At 34.5% G+C, this 21,091-nt stretch overlaps 2 protein-coding genes across 3 annotated transcripts in view; one reads left to right on the top strand and one right to left on the bottom strand.

The window, feature by feature from the left end:
* LOC137634192 (uncharacterized) overlaps positions 1-20,113 on the top strand; it is a 33,437-nt gene extending 13,324 nt beyond the window's left edge. Inside the window, exon 2 of the mRNA XM_068366463.1 lies at positions 19,717-20,113. Within this exon, the coding sequence (XP_068222564.1) occupies positions 19,717-20,113 (397 nt within the window). The remainder of the gene's footprint in view (positions 1-19,716) is intronic.
* The window catches only part of egh (beta-1,4-mannosyltransferase egh), a 211,099-nt gene that overhangs the window by 123,794 nt on the left and 66,214 nt on the right, over positions 1-21,091 (bottom strand). The window lies entirely within an intron of this gene.

Here is a 21,091-nt window from a genome sequence, read left to right as displayed (position 1 = left end):
CCCAAGTGCACTACTTTTCACATTCCGTATTACCCACCATCGTTAGGAGAAATATAACCTGAGGCGAATTCTTGTCCCAAGTAATCCTGATTTTAAACCCAAAATATTTTCCCTTAAAATTTCTTCCAAAACTCTTCTTTTCCCCTTTGGCTTCCTAAAGTATTCCAATTGTATTAACTGTAAAATGATAAATGCTGGGCAAGATGCCTATGAAAACACATGCACGTCAGTTACCAACAATAAAAACCAAAAAATGCATAGAATATGATTTAAAAAAAAAAAAAAAAACATGCAAAAGGCAACTGCTAGAAGCAAATTGAAAAGCTGGTAAGGAGGCGATAAGTAACACTTTCATACACAATATAAAATCTTGTTTTTTAGAAGGTTGTTTATTAAATGGTATAATCAATTAACTTCCACACGCAGAGAGAGAGAGAGAGAGAGAGAGAGAGAGAGAGAGAGAGAGAGAGAGAGAGACTATGAGCCATACGTAATTAATACAAGTTCACGACAAGGACATCTATAAGAAAATAAACGATTCATGTGCATCGAGTATTGAAAATGCAAATTAAATTCTTTGAGATTTTGAGAAATTAAAAAAAACTGACAAGTGGAAAACTCTCCGGATATTTCATGATAAACAAAACAACCAAGAGCTTTTTAAAAAAAATCTCAGAAACGTGATAAAGAATTTAAAGAGATACACTAATGATGCTACGACATTAAAGTACAAATCATGAAGACGGAGGTCATAGGATTATAATCTCATTCGTGTAACTGCAAGGGTCTACAAAACTCCCCTGTCCCATACAGCGTCTCATACATGTGTTATGGATTAAGTTATCTTTACAGATGTTGACTCGGTTGACAAAGAATTTGTAAGGCTAAAACTATCGTCTTACAGATTAACGTCCCTTTCACGAGTGATTAAGAGATCTATAGTTCTTGGCACGAGTATTAAGTGTCTAAACCATACACAACAAAATATAAAGCATTTAAAATTAAAAGACAAGTATAAAGTGTTTACATCAGAAATTTAAATACATGTGTGTTAAAGCAATACATATCATCAAGTTTAAATCTTACATACAAAAATATCAAGTATTTTAACCTGACATATCAAAAAATATCAGGAGCTTTGACTATACACAAACACAAATACCATATGTTTAGTTTATAAATAAACTCGGTTATCAAATGTTTAGAAAATAAACAAACTCAAGTTTCAAGTGTTTAGAATATAAACAAAATAAAGTATCAAGTGTTTAGAATACATAAACTTTGGTAACAAGTGTTCAGAATATAAATATACTCGGGTATCAGGTATTTAGAATATAAACAAACTCAGGTATCAAGTGTTTAGAAAATTAACAAACTCAAGTTTCAAGTGTTTAGAATATAAACAAAATCAAGTATCAAAAGTTTAAAATATAAAAAATCTCAATTATCCTGTGTTTAGAACATAAACCAACAAGTTTCAAGTGTTTAGAAATAACACATACAGTAAGCATTAAGCATTTAATAAAAAAAAATCTGGTGTTTAAATCTTGCACACACACAGTACCTAAAGTTAGAAATTCCACATACACCAAATGCTTGGTCTTTACACATACACACAAATACTTAGTTCTCAGATATAAAATGATCCCTTCTATCTTGCAAGGGCAACACGTCATGCCAGTGATTCCATAACAATAGCTTTCTACATCCGAGACCCTGGAGTATAAAGGACCAAAGCCGCTACATAATGAACTATACCAGACAAACAAGAGAAGAGCCCAGACTCCCTTCGACAAAACATGGGCTACTCGACATGATAGCATCACATTGCGGCAGCTTAATTCTGGAACCCGACGTCGGATTATTTCCTACATGTGATAATGATCCTCTCTGATTAAAATAAGACAGAGGGATTCCTATAAAGGGGGCACCTTGTCACGCTCATGTAGCTCGTTTCTGTCCTTCATAAAACTATATATAGTTTTATTTTTTTATCTATGCATATAATAAGTGAGTCGTTTCTAAATATAAATATCACTATCTACTGTCGATTTCTTTCTAGTGTCAGATTTACCATGATCTTAGACATCATTAGAATTAACTTCAGCAAAACCATTACGTACCAGTCACAAAACCTTCCTGGTCGAAAAACATGCTGTTACATGAGAGAGAGAGAGAGAGAGAGAGAGAGAGAGAGAGAGAGAGAGAGAGAGAGAGAGAGAGAGAGGACGTTGATGGGGACGGTGAAAGAATAGGAGCTACCTATTTATAAAGACAACGATAATAGGACGAAAGAAGAACAAACTCCATCAACGAAACTGAGCAAATTGAATTGAAATTCAAGAAAAAAAAGGTTGAAGCTTCTGAGATGAACAGTACAATATATGTTGATTAATTACTAGTTCGTCCACGTCGTACTGCAGTGGTAGTAATGGCACATGAACACTGAACGGATGAGAAATATAAATATGCAGAAGTGGTAAAACGTGACAGGAAGAAATCAAGGGATTTGAAGTTTCATCACGTGAAAAGATAGAAGGGCGCTGGGTAAATGATAAGTGTGTAAAATTCGATACTTATAAACTTTGCTGAACAAATAGAATAAAAGAGGAATAGGAAGGGTTATTGGGTTACTGGAACCGTCATTGCCTATCGATTTGTTGGACTGGGGTTCATGACCCGCTCGAGCTCGAAGGTTTCTTGTAGTGACTACAACTTTACCATCCTTGTGAGGTCAAGTGGAGGGTTTGGGGAGACTATAAACCTTGCTATAGACTAAGAGAACTAATACTGCCTAAAGATCTACCTGTTGAGTCACTAGCAAACATTGCCTGGCTAACCATGGTCCTAGCTTGGGTGGAGAGGAAGCTTGGGCGCTGATCATATGTATATATGGTCAGTCTCTAGGACATTATCTTGTCTCTAATGCATTGTTACTGTCCCTTTCTTTTGCCATTCATGAGCGACATCTAAACCTTAAAAGGAACGCCTTAATATCCTGGAATTGCACAAGCCCCTGCGAGACAAGCGGTGTATGGGGTGCATGAGGAGGTTATTGTACATTATATATATATATATATATATATATATATATATATATATATATATATATATATATATATATATATATATATATACGGTCCCGCTCGACACTTGGGCGTATAACTTCCTTGGTTTTTCCCTGTCCCTCGGATTGGGGGAGAGGGTGTAGTCATACCCTAGTGAAAGAGGGGGGTACCTCGAGAGGTACACTCGGAAACCGCAATCTCCAACAAATCTGTGAGTGCATATTTATTCAAATATTTAGCCGTCATTTTTGACGGCTCGCGTACACTGATGTGTGCTTATACAATCAGACTTAGCAAGCAAAGGCATCCAGATATCATTTCAATCCTGAACACTTCTAGCGCTACATGTGCTTTAAAATTCCCAGAAGGAGGGGGCGGCAGATTCCAAATATAGACACATATTCAGTTCATAACTGACAAAGTTCATTTCAACGGGAATGTTTAAATAAAAAGTGTGTGCGCGCGTGCAGAGAGAGAGAGAGAGAGAGAGAGAGAGAGAGAGAGAGAGAGAGAGAGAGAGAGAGAGAGAGAGAGAGAGATTCTAGCTGCCATGATTAAATCCCATCAGTTATTCCTTAAGGTTAAACACAAATAAAACTGAATAAGAAAAGAAATACCGGTTGGTGCTTAAGGTTAAACACAAATAAACCTATTATTACCGTCAATCATTGCTACCAAACTCTATGGCTGTAAGTAAAACAGAAGATCACAGCTTCACAACACCCTAACTGTAGTCCCTAAATATTTATCCATTTTCTAGCCATTTAACTTGGCAAAAGAGCAAAGGGAGTAAGATTCGCCTTGTGCCCCACACACTAAGATTCTTTCCCTTTAATCGCTTTTACAATTACGACGGATAAAACAAGTAAAAGTGAAAGGTCACTTCCTTCTCCTAAAATAGATGCATTTATATAAAAGGTCTCAAAATGTAAATCAAGGAGAAAATCTTTGTTAAATGGATAACGTCAAATGTAAAAATACAAGCGTCACGGTATTCTTAAAGATGGCTTCCTTATAAACTCGAACATTAAATCAGGTCGGAGCCTCATATCGGACACATTCGAGCATCAAATCAAAGCACCAATTAACAAAAAGCTGAATTCACCGCAGCTCTAGATTTGATATTGGTTTATTTGAGGTCCCGTTTACACGAACCACTGTACAACTCTCGCGACTTCGCACGCCAGTTTTCACTAGTGGTGGCGTTCGAAGCTTGATATACACTGTCACTGTTGCATTGTTGACATACTCAGGTGACATCCATGAAATTGATGAATGGGGTGTTTAATAAGAGCATTCACTTTCCTATACAAGAACAGGTGCAGACCTTCCCAACGATATAAACAACACACACTGGCTCTCAGTGACGCAACCTAATTGCCTTTAAAGGTCAACTATTTATTGCCTGGAACGAGATAATCAAAATAAACGGCTCAAGACAACTGTCGTTGAGAAGCGTTAAGATTCTATTACAGAGTTCTGATGTGTTTTGTGGTATCTTGTAAGTACATAGTACAAATCGGAGGCATTTTTATGCAATTGATTAGTTTTCTTGCAAGATATTTAATAATAATACATCTACGGTATTTCTATCCTGTTTATTTGTACGCGCTAAGTAAATCAAGATAATGTTTTCAGATGTAAATCTGGGTACCGGTAAATATTTTTTGTATTGACACTTCACAGTCCCGGAGGCGGAGGCATGCAGCGTAGAGTTCGTTTGTTGTTGGTTTTTCTCTTGTCTAATGCTCTGTTACTATCACTATCGATTTGTCGCATGTTCACACTGCTATATATTAGTAATTTCAGGCCAAATCTACTCGAGATGGACGAGATATGGGTAGCAGAAAGAATGCAAACAAACTCAGAGTCAGAGCCATTTCCAAAACCGACCAGCATTCGCTAATTCCCCTTTACACGCATCTATTCGCTAAGAATTACTTCCTACAACGCTATAATATAACAAAACTGTTCCTCACTCTTCAATTCCATGGTCAATAGAAGCAGAGAATTGCCTTCGAGATGTCTCCGAATGCCTCCGACTTTTAGTACATATCTTGTCTAACCCAAGCATCCTGTGGTTTGATAAGATCACAGAGAAAATCAAGTCCATTTTAAAAATCATCCAAAGATTTTCACAGCTAAATAGAGCGACCAAACACAAGCATGCCGTGAGACTTGAGATGATAAAATGATATCCTCAAAGATAAATTATGTGAAACGAACAATTGGAAAACAACTAAGGTACTATTTTGAAAATACACCATTGTAGCATCCTATCAATGCAACTTTTAACCATTCAAAGTTATAAAATGATTAATTACAAGAAGAAATTCCATCACAGTTGAAAATATGCAAGAATTAAAAGATTATAAAAAACATCTCTTCATTTAAAAAAAAAAAAACACAAACCTTGCATGTAATTTAATGTGAAAATACTTTATATAAAAATCCCTACGAAATACTTCGACGTCCTTTCTTCTCATCGACCCCCATCCCGATATTTATATTTAGCCTCACTGACGCAAACTCAACTTGGCCGAATTAAGACGATGCTGATGGGAAAAAATAAGGGGAAACTTGGCCAGGTTTCTGCCAAAGCCCTATAAATATGATGAAAGGCCAGATTTCTCTGATATATTTATAGAACCATAGCATATGGTCCCCCCCCCCCCAAAAAAAAAACAGGTTCGAATAGCTTATCTATAGACTACTAGGAGATATTGAAATAACAGGATAACTCGGTGGATTTAATGCACCTTTTTATTCGTGTGAAACTCTCATTTTACTAGCTTCCCAATATCTCAAATTACACAGCATCCTCCATTCTCTTGCGAGTTGGAGTGATCGTATACCGTATGTTCGGACAAGGGCTACCGAGGAATATAGAATAAATTATTCTCTAGACCTTGCGGCCTACAACGCAATCATCATACAACGAAGTGACTTCACCCTTTAGCAGAAACTTCGTGTTACTATAACTCCCAATGCGTAGAGAAGCAATTTTGAAGTAACTAACATATGTGAAAACCTACTCCAATCAATTTGCCAAGTACAGCTGAAAGTTCTCCCTAATATGAAATGCGCAAACAATGTCAGATTGTAATATGAATTTCTTTCCCACCTAACCAATATTAGTTTATATATGAAACGCATTTCAACCAATATAATCAAAACCAACTTTTTTTCCAGTAAACCGGAAGAGGATTTTAAAAATTGTGAAGTTATTCGTTCCAATATGCAGTTTACTCTCTTCGTACGTCATCTTCAATACATTTGGCCTGCTTTAACACTAGTAAACGAAGAGAGCCTGTATTCGGAAGGAATTTCTTTCAGTTTCGTTCCAAACAAGTCAGTCTTCAAAAATGTAATGAACAACTTCCCATTAACGTTATTGAAAATTTTATTCTTGGAAATTAAGGGCAAAAAAAAAAAAAAAAAAAAAAAAAAAAAAAAAAAATCCTAAGGAAGCAGTCTACAAATCAATAATCAGCAATACAAACGGATATTACTTGACGATATAACTTGAACTTGTGATTCAAACAGGAATACCAGGTCTCAAAGAGCTACTTATATATTCGAGGCTACTTGGCCTCAGATCTGATACTTAAAGGCACTCGCAGAGGGAAATCCTAAATCCCTATAGCCGCCGCAAAGATTCCAGGCGAAATAAGCCCCAACCCCTTATGAAATCATAGCCAATCACGTCCAAATTCTAAAACCTTCATCTCCAATGAAATCTAATATGGTTTCCTGTCTCTACACATAAAAGACCTCATAATAGTGCACATCTAAGCAATATATTTCAGTTCATCTAAATGTATTTTTCATACATTCTAAAATCAAACCATTGTACTGTACCATGGCCTTCCACTGTCTTGGGATAGAGTTTTCTTGCTTGAGGGTACACTCAGGCACACTATTTAATCGTATTTCTCTTCCTCTCTTTTTATGAAGATTTCATATATTTTATATATGAAAGATCTATCATAATGTTGTGACTTTTTAATGTTGACTGTTCATTGCTTCACCAGTAGTTTATTTCCTCTCCTCACTGGGCTATTCTCCTTGTTGGAGCTCTTGGGCTTATAACACTGCTTTTCCCACGAGGGTTGTAGCTTAGCTTGTAATAAAAATAAAAATATTTATAATATTGATTAAGTAAATGACCAACTAATACTGCTTTTCGTTTGGAAATTTATGAATCCCTTAATGGAAATATTCCCAAAGATAACGAGATAAAAATAAACAAATAAAGGATAATCGAAAACAAATGGAATTATTCCAAGCTACTTGGCATCAGAACTAATAAAGTTATGGACACTCACAAAGGGAAATCCTAGATCACTAGTTCGTCTTAATTTCCCAAAGTCAAGTAATAATGACCATTCAAATTGGCCCCTAAAGTTTTTTTTTTTTTTTGGGGGGGGGGAGATATACAGTAATTCCGTTTGTTAGATTTTTTCAGAAAGTTTGTAGACAATAAATTGGAAATCTTGGCTCAGTTTTGTTCCATTTTCAGTTCGTTCATTAATTTACTTCACAGTGATTATCTTATCTTTAATGTTCACACACTGAAGAAAAGAATCCAATAATTTATTAAATATTACTAATTTTAAATAACAAATACAATAGCGAGTTGAATTTCCTGTTCTCGTGTTTTACTATAGGAATTATCTATTATTCTTTCTTCTCTCTTTTCGCTGTGGCATGCGATCTTTGCCTGTTCAGGCAACCTGGTTTATTGTCTTGGCTTACCTACAAGGCTGACCGCATATATCAACAGTACAAAGAATTAATAGTAATGCCGAGCTTTGCCTTCAGGCGAGGTTCTTGGTACACAGTCACTCTCTCCCGTATTTGAAAAGCCCTCTATTCTTGCCGACAGTAACAGAAATGACATGATAAACAATAAAAAATAAAAACAGTACCAAGAGAGATTAGTTCACCAAACGTTTAACTGGGGTCCACGGGCCACTAGAAGAGTTGGAAGACCAAGGCCTACATGGCTAGGGATTATGAAGCGTGAACTAGAAGATGATGAATGGAAAAGTATTTAATTAAAAGCTCAAAATAGAGACGACTGGCAAAATATAACCGAGGACCTTCCAGTCAATATGCGTAGATGATGATGATGATAAATGGAAATATATTGTTACACATTTATAGTACTCAAAATATTACAACAACAACAGCAACAAAATCAGCATCAGAGTTATAAGGCAGTGCCCTCAAACCAGCGCTAACATAAAAGTTTATTCCAAGCAGACCTTGCATTAGCATCAGCGGGTGACCGACAAAGGTTTCGACATATTCCAAGTTCTATTTTCCGATATGGATAGAACAATTTCTCCGACCGACCTCACACACCATGCTTGTCATTCATGAATTTCCAATTCCTTTTCGTATGGTGTGTGTGTGTGGTGGCTGCTGCCATTACTATTGAATTTTCTTTACAAGCTTTTTAAAGCTTGAATGAAAAAAGATGGAAAGGTTTGTTTTTGTGTACCATAAAACAACGGGGACTCGAAGTGTGGCCATTTCAAAGAGGCTTTGAGAGGACGTAATGATGAAAGCTACCAAGATTAACATAAAATAGGAATACATGACAGGCCTGCTACTTGCGAGAGAGAGAGAGAGAGAGAGAGAGAGAGAGAGAGAGAGAGAGAGAGAGAGAGAGAGAGAGAGAGAGAGAATGTGTGTTAGCCAATCTCATAAAAACCATTGACATCATTCAAAGGTTTTAAAACGAAGACATTGCAATATTTCACCCAAAGCCAAAATAATGATGTTATTTATAATTCTTAGACGAACGCTTCATCACCAACAAATAATAGAGATTTTCTGAGTGAAGACCAAAGTGAAAAATCACTATGGAAAGTTAAGGAAAATAAACTACCTCGTAAATAGTAGCCTTTATGAAAATAATTCTAAAATATATGTTGTTACACAAAATACTTCACAACTGCAATAATAATAATGAAAAAAAAAGATACTGAACCCAATGACCTTTGGTTGAGCATTTGCAAAATTGTTCAGAATTTAGTAGTTAATTCCATTGTTATGTACAATTTATTACAATCCCATTAAAGACAATTTCAACTAAAATGAGAATGCAGTATTTATTAATGTATTCCTAAACACTTTCTCCCGATCGATATCCACTATGTAAACTGATAGAAACAACGTTAAAACACACAGACACACACACACACACATATATATATATATATATATATATATATATATATATATATATATATATATATATATATATAATATTTAAGCCATAAATACCTCTGAATATCGAACTCACCCTGCCTCGAGATCAGAGAAGGAGGAATAACTTTATACGAATATATAAATGAACACGTTTAATTTTGAAAATGTATCATATAAATATAATATATATATACCCTGTATATATATATATATATATATATATATATAATATATATATATATATATATATATATATTTACACACATTATATATATATATATATATATATATATATATAATATCTATTTGTCTCGTGTGATTTGTCAGGATTGTTACAAACAGAAATGGGCCTGGATTTACTTTAAATCTCCCAAACTCTTCCTTCAACCGCAGATGTTCGAGGCAAATTACCTTTGCTCTCTAGTATGAATAAACAACACCTTAACATTCTACGCAAAAGGCAGAAAGGTGTTTCACGATAAGTGCTTCAACGGGAGTATCTAATAGAATAGTTTACTATTTTCTTTTCTAGTGACCGTGAAGAATTATACTAATTCACAAAAGGGACGACAAATTACTTGTAAACTACCACCCGATAAGTTTAATCTAAGTAATATATACCATACACAAAGATCATATTAAGGAGTATATAAAGACAGACATGTTTGAGTTGCCGAACTATCGCAGCCACAAAAGAGGAAATTGAAAAGATCTCATTTCGAATTAGGTGTATCTATAAATGGCACTCATAGGTGACCTAGAAATCAGTTAGTCATTGGCTGAAGATTTCAGCAGAGACAGATGATAGTCAAACATAAAAAGTCAGTCAAGCTTGTTCGAAGCTACCCAAAAACCAGGGTAGTGCCAGTGTCAATATCCATCACCAGTTCGGACACTTGCTGCCAGGTATTGGGGGCATGGAGATGCCAGGTTTTTGGCAGAGGATCAAAAACCACAGAGCATATCACCACCTACCAGACACCCCGCACCTTATGAGCCATACTGTACTTCCTGGTTAAGTGCCAAAACTGCTACAGCAGCCTTTTCTGGTGAATATTCAGAACCCTCCAGTCACTCGTAACGACAACAAACAGATTAACGCCCTTCAGTGTTTTTTTTTTTTTTTTTCAGCAGGGAAGTAGTTTCATCCAGGAAAAAATGGTTTTCTTAACACAATCATTGGATGATACTTTGGTCAAGATAAGTGATGTCAAATAATGGGATTTGTGTGCCTGTTTTGGGGACCTGAATAACGAATGGATTACCTTCAAATCAAAAAAATTTCTCAAGACTATGCAATTGTAACAGTCTTCCCACTGGAACTATTTTGGAATGGATCGACACATTGAAATTATGAAAGATTCCGCCGTGGAGAAGAGCTTGTGTATTTAGCCAGTTTGCTACTAAACAACTTCATTTAAACCATATATGTTTGCCCGGGTAAAATGATGAAAACTACTACAGTTGTCATTGTCTGAACAGTAAAAACTTGGTAAGAAAATTCCAAGATGCACAAACATTTCAGTAAAGGTATACCTACAAACGACATAATAAATAGAAATGATGATTAATGCATTGTTATATTGGCGAGAATAAAATACTCCAACACTGAATTCTATCAGAATAATAGTGTATAATACCTGTAAGAATAAAATGGGATTTTCCTGGCGCACAACGCCTAAATTTTCCTCAAACGACAATACATTACTTTTAAATTTGCGATACAAAATTAGCTTTGAAATAAAAAACTATAAAAATCTAATAACATATGATCTTATAATAGTTCTTTTCGTGTTGATCCATGATTATTTTTCTTGGAAACGACAAAAAAAAAGGAAATAAAGTAACAAGATAGCTTCTTGTTGATCAGCTCCTCCCGCAGAGAGAGAGAGAGAGAGAGAGAGAGAGAGAGAGAGAGAGAGAGAGAGAGAGAGAGAGATTCTAACCGGTATTCTATATACATATCATATCAGTTCACAGTCATGTACAAACACACTACTGTGAGTATATATTTCGCCATCCCCCTCCCTAAAAATGCTAAACCATTACATGTGGTGAATACGTGTTTATAAGATAAACGTACACAGTTATACACCATTGGTATACAAGGAACGGCGAGGCTATTCCACGAACCCTTCCCCACCAAAGCACCAACTACCGCCTGCAAAACCAGCTGCCTAAGGCGATCTGCATCTGAAGGGATATTATCCGAGACACCTGTCTCCAGAATGTGACGTCCGGCAAAAAAAAAATCAAGGTCAACCTCTACCCTTAATGTCTTTCTGGGGTTTTGTTTTCATATGAGCAATCATGGTATGGAAAATGAAAGAGAAGATTGTACTTTGACTGTTGATGCATTCTTTTTAATAACCACCCACTCTCTTTCTATGAGAGAGAGAGAGAGAGAGAGAGAGAGAGAGAGAGAGAGAGAGAGAGAGAGAGAGAGATACTAAAACTGGATTGGATACATTGCATCATATAAACACAGGATCATAAAAAATACAATTTATCAAAAGTCCATATCATCGTGACCTATCATTCTGGTACGGTGTTGGGCTCACGACCATAGGGTCGCGGTTCGTAGTCAGAGCACTGCTACTTATTTCTAAAGGGCTATAGTCGGAACTAACAATCATGGACACGGGACAATAAACAAAATGGACTACCTTTCACCTGGCATCCATTACAAGAAAAACAAGTTGATTGACATATAAAAAAATTACTCCTGCGTCCTCACAAACTTACTTTTTTTTCCCGTTCCTGGACTAATTTCCCAGTAAGAAAAATTCAGTTGTCCTACTTGAAGCGTCTCAATCCACAGAGTTAAACCTTTCCACATAGAAACGTGAGCGAAGTGATAAGGAAATATTTATTATTACCACGAGTAATCAACACAAGATTCCCACTCTAACTAGTGCTCTTAAACATCCTGACCACGTCTACTATATCTTACTAGTGTACGCTACCCGTCAAAAAGACTGCTAAATATTTCGATAAATATGCATATGCACGCACAGATTCAACCCTTCCCGCCCCTACCACACGGCAGTTTCGTTAATTTGTGGGAGATTGTGGTTTTCGAGTGTATCTTTCGGGGTACCCGCTCTCACCAGGGTATGACTATTCTATCTCCCCCTACCAGAGGGACGGGGGACCGAGTAGTCACACGTTTGGCAAGTGACACGAAAGAAGTGCTCTTCGCACTCCCCAAGAGAGATTACCTCACCAAACTTTCAGCTCTAGAAGAGTTGGAAGACCCAGCCCTACATGACTGAGGACTATGAAACGCGAAGTAGATGATGAAAGGAGAAGTATTGAATTAAAAGCTCAAGATAGAGAAGACTGGCAAAACCTAACCGAAGCCCTTTGCGTCAATAGGCGTGGGAGATGATGATATTATATATATATATATATATATGTGTGTGTGTATAATGTGTGTATATATATGTATATATATATTATATATATATATATATATATATATATATATATATATATATATATATATATATATATATATATATATAGCCAGACACTTGTTCTTTATCATAGAGGGAAGGATTGTTAAAGTAGCCTTTTGAGCAGAGTTCCATTTAAACGAGTGATAATTTCCCTTTCACTTGCTATATGTAGATTAGTTATTCACTCATACTCCGTATGTTATAAAGATAATAACCCCTCCGAATGAAATGCCTTTCTATGGTATAACCCTACTCCCCCTAACCCTTAGTTCGACCAATCATTGACTCACCTGGTAATGGCAGCTTTTTTCCCCCTAGGAATTATCCACTTCTTTACACCCAAAAGGGTAAAACTTTACCTGACTTACGAGATTTAATGTCCCAATTTTGTCACCGATCAATAATAAAAACCTAATCTTTCCTCGACAAAATTCTAAAGTTCGGCATATCCAACTTTTCTCAACCCACAGATCAATATCCTACTCTATAGAAACAAAAAATACTTCTTCACTTCAATCCTACATCGCTTATTCTTGGGTGGCCTGCAAACAATTAAGCCTGATTTGAGTGATTGTTGGTCACATGAACAATGACAGGCGGCTTTTTGAGTTTTAATCTTAAAACACTGAAATCAATAAAATATTGAAAGCAACAATCCTCTCAATATTTTTATATAATCGTTACTTTCTAACAGATAATCCTTCAAATTTCATCAATCAAACAATATTTCTTATCCATATTCACCTGTGAATCCTATATCATTATGCTATAACATCAACTGAATAAACTTTAGCAATAATAAAAATAATTATAATTAAAAAAAAATTTCACTTAACCTTTTATTTTTATTAATTTGTGAAGATTTTCAAACTTTCTTATATGATTTTTTTATCCTTTTCTCCATTCACCGCATTTTCCTTTAATGTCCACAAAACCATAAATTTCCAATGAGCAATTAGTGACCAACCTCAGATGCCTCCTAGGTCAATATCGAAGAATGATTCAAGTTAGCCCTTATCTTCCACTCCACTTGGAGGCTGAAACAGTAACTGGAGCTTGTGTAGTACTATTCACGTCTACTGGTTCGTCTCCAAGTGTAATTCAACAAATCCCGTATTGTATGGTAATCGATGGTAAAAGGAATTGAATGCATGGACACGTCTTATGGCAAGCTCTTACGAACGCACATTCACACACACACACACACACACACACACAGAGAGAGAGAGAGAGAGAGAGAGAGATTCACATTAGCTGTCTGACATCTCTAAATAATGAAAAACAGAGAGAGAGAGAGAGAGAGAGAGAGAGAGAGAGAGAGAGAGAGAGAGAGAGAGAGAGAGAGAGAGAGAGAGAGAGAGAGATTCAACCCACAAAGGCTTCAACTTGAGAGATCCGATTACAAATAGGTAATTCATACCACCGCATGGGTCTGCTTGAATAAAAAAAAATGCAAAATTGTGGTTATCAGTACAGTAAACATTTATAGGCGAAGATGAAAGCATTATTTTTTCAACTTTCCTTTGATTTTTATATAGATTCCACAACTTATAGAAATAAGCTCTTTATGCACTTGTCTGTGTTTGGTAATGTCACTTCCATATGTAAATATATTTGAGGTACTCACCGAGCTTCCACAACTCTCAAATTATTAACAGTTTTTGAACGTCTTTCCACTAAATGTCTAAATAGGTATTCTGAAGGTAATCATTTGTTCCCTAGTTTGCATTTTGGCTTTCTTAAACGCCTTGGAGTATCTGATGCCTTTCTTCCAATTCATAACACTGTACAGACATCATCTGCTTGCGGTCAAGACCATTCGCATCATTGGCATTGATTTCAGTGCTATCATACACCGTATTTTCAAACGTAAACAGATGGGGGTAGGTGGATGTTTCCCTAGCATCATTATAGTATTAAGACCTAGATTGTAAAGAGTAATTGTTGATGGACACCGTAGTGACTATAGAAATGTAATATCTGGTGTTCCTTAGGGTAGTGGTGGCCTTTTAGAAATGTCCCTGCCTAGCAATCGCCGGACTGGGGTTCGAGTCCCACTCTTAAGTTCAATAGTTTCTTGTAGTGCATGTAACCTCACCATCCTTGAGAGCTATGGATGCAGGGTTGGGGGAGCCTATAGTTCTACCTGCTGAGTCATAAGGAGTTATTGCCTGGCCCTCCCTGGTCCTTGCTTGAGTGGAGAGGGCGCTTGAGCGTTGAGTATATGTATATATGGTCATTCTCTAAGGCAATGTCCTGCTAATTATGGCATTATCACCGTTCCTTTCTTCTGCCATTCATGAGCGGCCATTAAGTGATTTTGGCCCATTACTTTTCATACCTTACTGTACATGCATGGTATGTCTTCGGCTTAGAAAGCAATATCGTTGCATATGTAGTTGATAGTGCTCTCTTCACATAAATTCAATCTCCTGACTGTAAATATATTGTTGCTGAATCCCTTAATATAGATCTAGTTGAAATAAGCACATGATATAAATTATGAGGGATGAAGTTGAACCCTAACAAAACTCTAAAGTATGATTGTAAGTAGGGCAAGGACAGTGGCTACTTATCCAGATCTTTGGATTGGTAATGTCTCTAACAATAAACAAATGTGTCAAATTCAAGATGAAATTCTTTATTACAAATTTACTTTTAACTAACATACCAGGTCAGTTTCTACTTCAATTATACCAAAAAAAAAAATCCATATTGAGAAAATCTTTTATGATTTTTGGTGATCAATATCTCGAAGAAACATTTATTCTTTCATTTTAACAAGTTTTGAGTATTTTTCTCCTGTATGGTTTTCAATTGTTGACTCTCATGTTAATTTGTTGGATAAAATCTTGCTGGAATTATCCTTGTTCTGGATATTAATCTCTAGATGCGTAAGCTTTCCATTAATTCTAACCATGCTTTGCATTCAGATCTTAACAGATTGTACTATCGTGGACTTTTGCATGCAGTTAATTCAAACTGTCTTGCCGTATCCATCAGCGGAAGTTCAGAATTTCAAACAAGTTACAAATACGTTTCCGAAGAACAGCTTGAAAAAGACTAATTCCAGTTTACAAATGCCTGATTTTGTATTGTTTACTGAACTTAAAAGTTTGTATTTCTTATTCACATTTGTTTCTCATACACAGTTTATTTGTTATTTCTTTATTTCCTTTCCACATTTAGCTTATATTGACCTGTTCTTCCAAATTTGCCAATAACAACAACAATAATAATAATAGTAACAACAACAACAACAATAATAATAATTAATAATAATAATAATAAAATTAAAGCATATGTAACAGCCAGCCCCTGACAAGAAAGGAAATACCAGCTCTTGTTCAAAAATTAATGCTACGGTTGGGAACGCAAGCGAGGAAGAAATGAAAATCGATACGAAAAGACAATCGGGCAATGCGAATACGTTAAGTAAATGTCATGTGTATTATCCTGGACATGAAAGGTGGCCAGCCGGTAGCAGCCAGTAATTCAAATCATTATCATTTCAAGAAGCATCCAGGAATCCGGATGAGTCAGTACAGATGCCCTTTGTTCGTTTGTGCGCGCGTGTGTGCGTTTCATCTCCCGTCCAAGGAGAAACTCTTTGTCTTGCTTTCATTACACAGATGAGGAAAATGAGCAATTCTATGAAGACTCCATAAAACTATTATTTGTATTATTATTGTAATTATCATCATCATTATTATCGTTACAACCCTAGTTGGAAAAGCAGGATGCTATAAGCCTAAGGGCTCCAACAGGGAAAAACAACACAGCGAGGAAGGGAAAGAAGATAAACTACAAGAAAATAATGAGCAATTAAAATAAAATATTTTAGGAACAGTAAAAACATTAAAATAGATCTTTCATATATAAACTATAAATAGATCCAGGGCTAAAGCAAGGTGAAAAATAATGAAATTTCTCTCTCTCTCTCTCAATGACCTATGACTATATTATTTCAAAAGGAAGTGGTTTAGCATCATTAGCAGTTTATAATTACAGGATATTGGCTTTATTACTACTTAAAATATATTCAACATTACATTAGCATACATTCTATAAAAAGAAAATTATTATTTGTAGAAAAATACTCACGGAACAAAGTTTTCAAAATTTTACATATCAGCAGGTTTAATTTTGAAAACCGAATCTATGAATAACAGATCCCAACTAACATCCCACAAAAATAATAATAATGAGGTCATCATAATACACCTTTCCAAACAAGAATGGGATTCATACCCTGATACCGAAACATTCATAGTATAAATTCAAAATCTACAGGGTACTTAAGTGAGTAATTCCAAACACAATGAAAAGGGAAAATATCGTGAGAATTGACCGGGTATAAAAAATGCCTTAGAGATTATGCAGCCTTTGAAAATCTGAATGCAAATGATGGCCAGAATTTAGACAAATATTTTTCAAGAAGCAAACTGAACGTCAGTGTCAGAGAAGATATGATTGAATAATGAGAGGTTATCATCTCTTCATCTCATGCAATTTCTCTATTTCTTTTAATAACTAGATGACATCCTTCCATCTGCTTTTATTATTTTGCTTAGCATTACTCTAGATTGAACAATGAAAGAATTTTTCATTCCCTTAAAGAGAGAATTTTCCAATTTATCAAAGCCATTTTGAAAGAGAATTTCCCAATTCATTACGGCCATTCTAAAAGAGAATTTTCAAATCCATTGAGGAAATTTTAAAGAGAATTTTCCAATATATTAAGGTAATTTTGACAATTTTCCAATCCATTCAGGCCATTTTAAAAGAGAATTTTCCAATATATTTAAGGACATTTCAAGAGAATTTTCCAATCTATTGAGGACATCAAGAGAATTTTTCAATTCACTAAGGACATTTTATAAGAGAATTTTCAAATCCATTAGGGATATATTAAAATAAAATTTTCCGATCCATTAAGGATATTCTAAAAGAGAATTTTCCAATCAACTATGGACAGTTTAAAAGATTATTCCATTCACTAAGGACATTCTAAAAGAGAATTTTCTAATCCATTAAGGACATTCTAAAAGAGAATTTTCCAATCCATTAAGGACATAGTAAAAGAGAATTAGCCAATTCAATAATGACATACTAGAAGAGATTTCTCCAATCAACTAAAGACATTTTAAAGAATTTTCCAATCCACTAAGGACTTTCTAAAAGAGAATTTTCCAATCCATTAGGATCATATTAAAAGATAATTATCCAATTCACTAATGATATACTAAGAGATTTCTTCAATCAACTAAGAATATTTTGAAAGAATTTTCCAATTCATTACCGACATTTCATAAGAGAATTTTCCAATCCATTAAGGACATATCAAAATGGAATTATCCAATTCCCTAATGACATACTAAAAGAGATTTCTCCAATCAACTAAGGACATTTTAAAAAATTCCACTAAGAACATTTTCAAAGAGAATTTTACAATCTATTAAGGACATATTAAATTAGAATTTTCCAATACACTAAGGTTATTTTAAAAGAGAATTTTCCAATCCAAAAAGGATATTTTAAAAGAAAGTTTTCAAATCCACTAAGGATATTTTAAGAGTTTTCAAATCCACCAAGGACATATTTAAAGAGAATTTTCTAATCCGTTAGAGAAATATTAAGAGAATTTTCCAATCCACTAGGGACATATTAAAAGAGAATTTTCCAATCCGTTAGGGACATAGGAAGAGAATTTTCCAATCCGTTAGGGACATAGGAAGAGAATTTTCCAATCCGTTAGGGACATAGGAAGAGAATTTTCCAATCCGTTAGGGACATAGGAAGAGAATTTTCCAATCCACTAAGGACATTTAAAAAAAAAATTCAATCCACTAAGGACATTTTAAAAAGAGAATTTCCACCCTACTTAGGACATTTTAAAGACAACTTTCCAATCAACTAACAACATTCTAAGAGATTTTTTTTCCAATCCATTAAGGACATCTAAAAGACAATTTTCCAATCAACTAACAACATTTTAAGATTTTTTTCCCAATCCATTAAGGACATTTTAGACAATTTTCCAATCAACTAACAACATTTTAAGGGATTTTTTTTTCTAACCCATTAAGGACATTTTAAAGACAATTTTCCAATCAACTAACAACATTTAATTTTTTTTTACAATCCATAAGGATATTCTTAAAGCCGATTTTCCAATCAACTAACAGCATTTTAAGATTTTTTCCAATCCTATAAGGACATTTTAAAAACAATTTTCCAATTAACTAGCAACATTTTAAGAGATTTTTTTCCAATCCATTAAGGACATCTAAAATAGATATAATTGGCGCCGTGTACTATATCACTATCGGGCCATAATCCCAGACCCCACCTACAGCACGTCTGCACGAAGCTGATTCTGGGAACAACTCAAAATTAGACAGAAACGATTGTTATATTCATATGGCCACGGATCGACCCTGGTATACTGGTGGGTGCCAATTAAAATTCAGCATGCAAATTAATGAGCCAATCGAAATACGGGGGTCGTGATGAAATGCAGTCACGCAACCAGGGACAGACACGACTCACAGACGAAAGCATTATTGGGGTTCATTTTTTTCGCGTAGTTCATTCATTGCTTATGTTGACAGATTTCCACAAAACCGTTAAATATTTCTTAATTCAAATAAAGATAATCTCTCATATCTCTTAATTCAAAACTAAAGTTAAAAGAAAATCTCTCGTATCTTCATTCAAAACGAAAGTGTAAGTAAATATCTCGTATCTCTTAATTCAAACCCAAAGTTAAAGCAAATTTCTCATTCCTAATTCAAACCCAAAGTTAAAGCAAATTTCGCATATACCTAATTCAAACCAAAAGTTATATCAAATTTCTCATATTCCCAATTCAAACCAAAAGTTAAAGCAATTTTCTCATTCCTAATTCAAACCAAAAGTTATATAAAATTTCTCATATTCCCAATTCAAACCAAAATTTAAAGCAATTTTCTCATTCCTAATTCAAACCCAAAGTTAAAGCAAATTTCTCATATTCCTAATTCAAACCAAAAGTTATATCAAATTTCTCATATTCCCAATTCAAACCAAAAGTTGAAGCAAATATCTCATATTCCTAATTCAAACCAAAAGTTATATCAAATTTCTCATATTCCCAATTCAAACCAAAAGTTATATCAAATTTCTCATATTCCCAATTCAAACCAAAAGTTGAAGCAAATATCTCATATTCCTAATTCAAACCCAAAGTTAAAGCAAATATCTCATATTCCTAATTCAAACCCAAAGTTAAAGCAAATATCTCATATTCCTAATTCAAACCCAAAGTTAAAGCAAATATCTCATATTCCTAATGCAAAACCAAAGTTAATGACGTTATAACTACACCAGAGTTTGATCGAGTCGTAACACACCTTTAAATTCTATCGAAATGTCTCCGCCAATTATTCAATCAGTCAGTATCCCAATGGGAAGAAAGAAAAAAAAAAAGACTAGCACCACTAATTAAATTTCCTGGTAGAATTTTCGGAAAAACTAGACATACCACCAGCGTGATAATTACCCAAATACGAACATACTTTTCTCAAGGAATTTACATGTCTATCACGACGTCTAGACGTGTGTGTGTGTGTATATATATATATATATATATATATATATATATATATATATATATATATATATATTAATTCTTTCCAGTCACACTCAGCTCTCTCCATCCCTAAAATAGGGAGAGAGGGAGTAGTCATACTGTAGTAAGAGGGGGTGCGTGTGCGCATATCTAAATATTTAGCAGACATTCTGAGGGGTTGCGTACACTAGTATATATATTACACACATACACACATACATAATATATATATATATATCATATATATATATATATATATATATCATATATATATATATCATATATATATATCATATATATATATATATATATATATATTATATATATTATTATATATATATATATATATATATATATATATGTACTTTATATGTATAAATATATACGTATATATATATATATATATATATATATATATATATATATATACGTATATATATAACTATCAATATTCACCTTGCTAAGCACAGTCAAATCTCAGCGGTTCTTTGTTTAAAGCTTTCCTGTCATAATTTGTTCTTGTCGGTGAAAATGGATTATCGTCCCTGAATAGACAGAACAAACTGGGTTTTATTGATACGTCGCGTGCATGACGGAAGAGATTAAAACTGCATGAAGTCTCGCCTATGAACTACCAACATTACTGCGAAAGCTTTTAGTACGGTTTGGCTTCGTGCAATCAATACACAAAAGGAAAAGGTCCTATTCAGAGAGCTATCGAAAATCTG

This window comes from Palaemon carinicauda, chromosome 44, assembly GCF_036898095.1.
Source record: "Palaemon carinicauda isolate YSFRI2023 chromosome 44, ASM3689809v2, whole genome shotgun sequence".
Taxonomy (NCBI): domain Eukaryota; kingdom Metazoa; phylum Arthropoda; class Malacostraca; order Decapoda; family Palaemonidae; genus Palaemon; species Palaemon carinicauda.
This window is presented reverse-complemented; position numbering and strand designations above follow the sequence as displayed.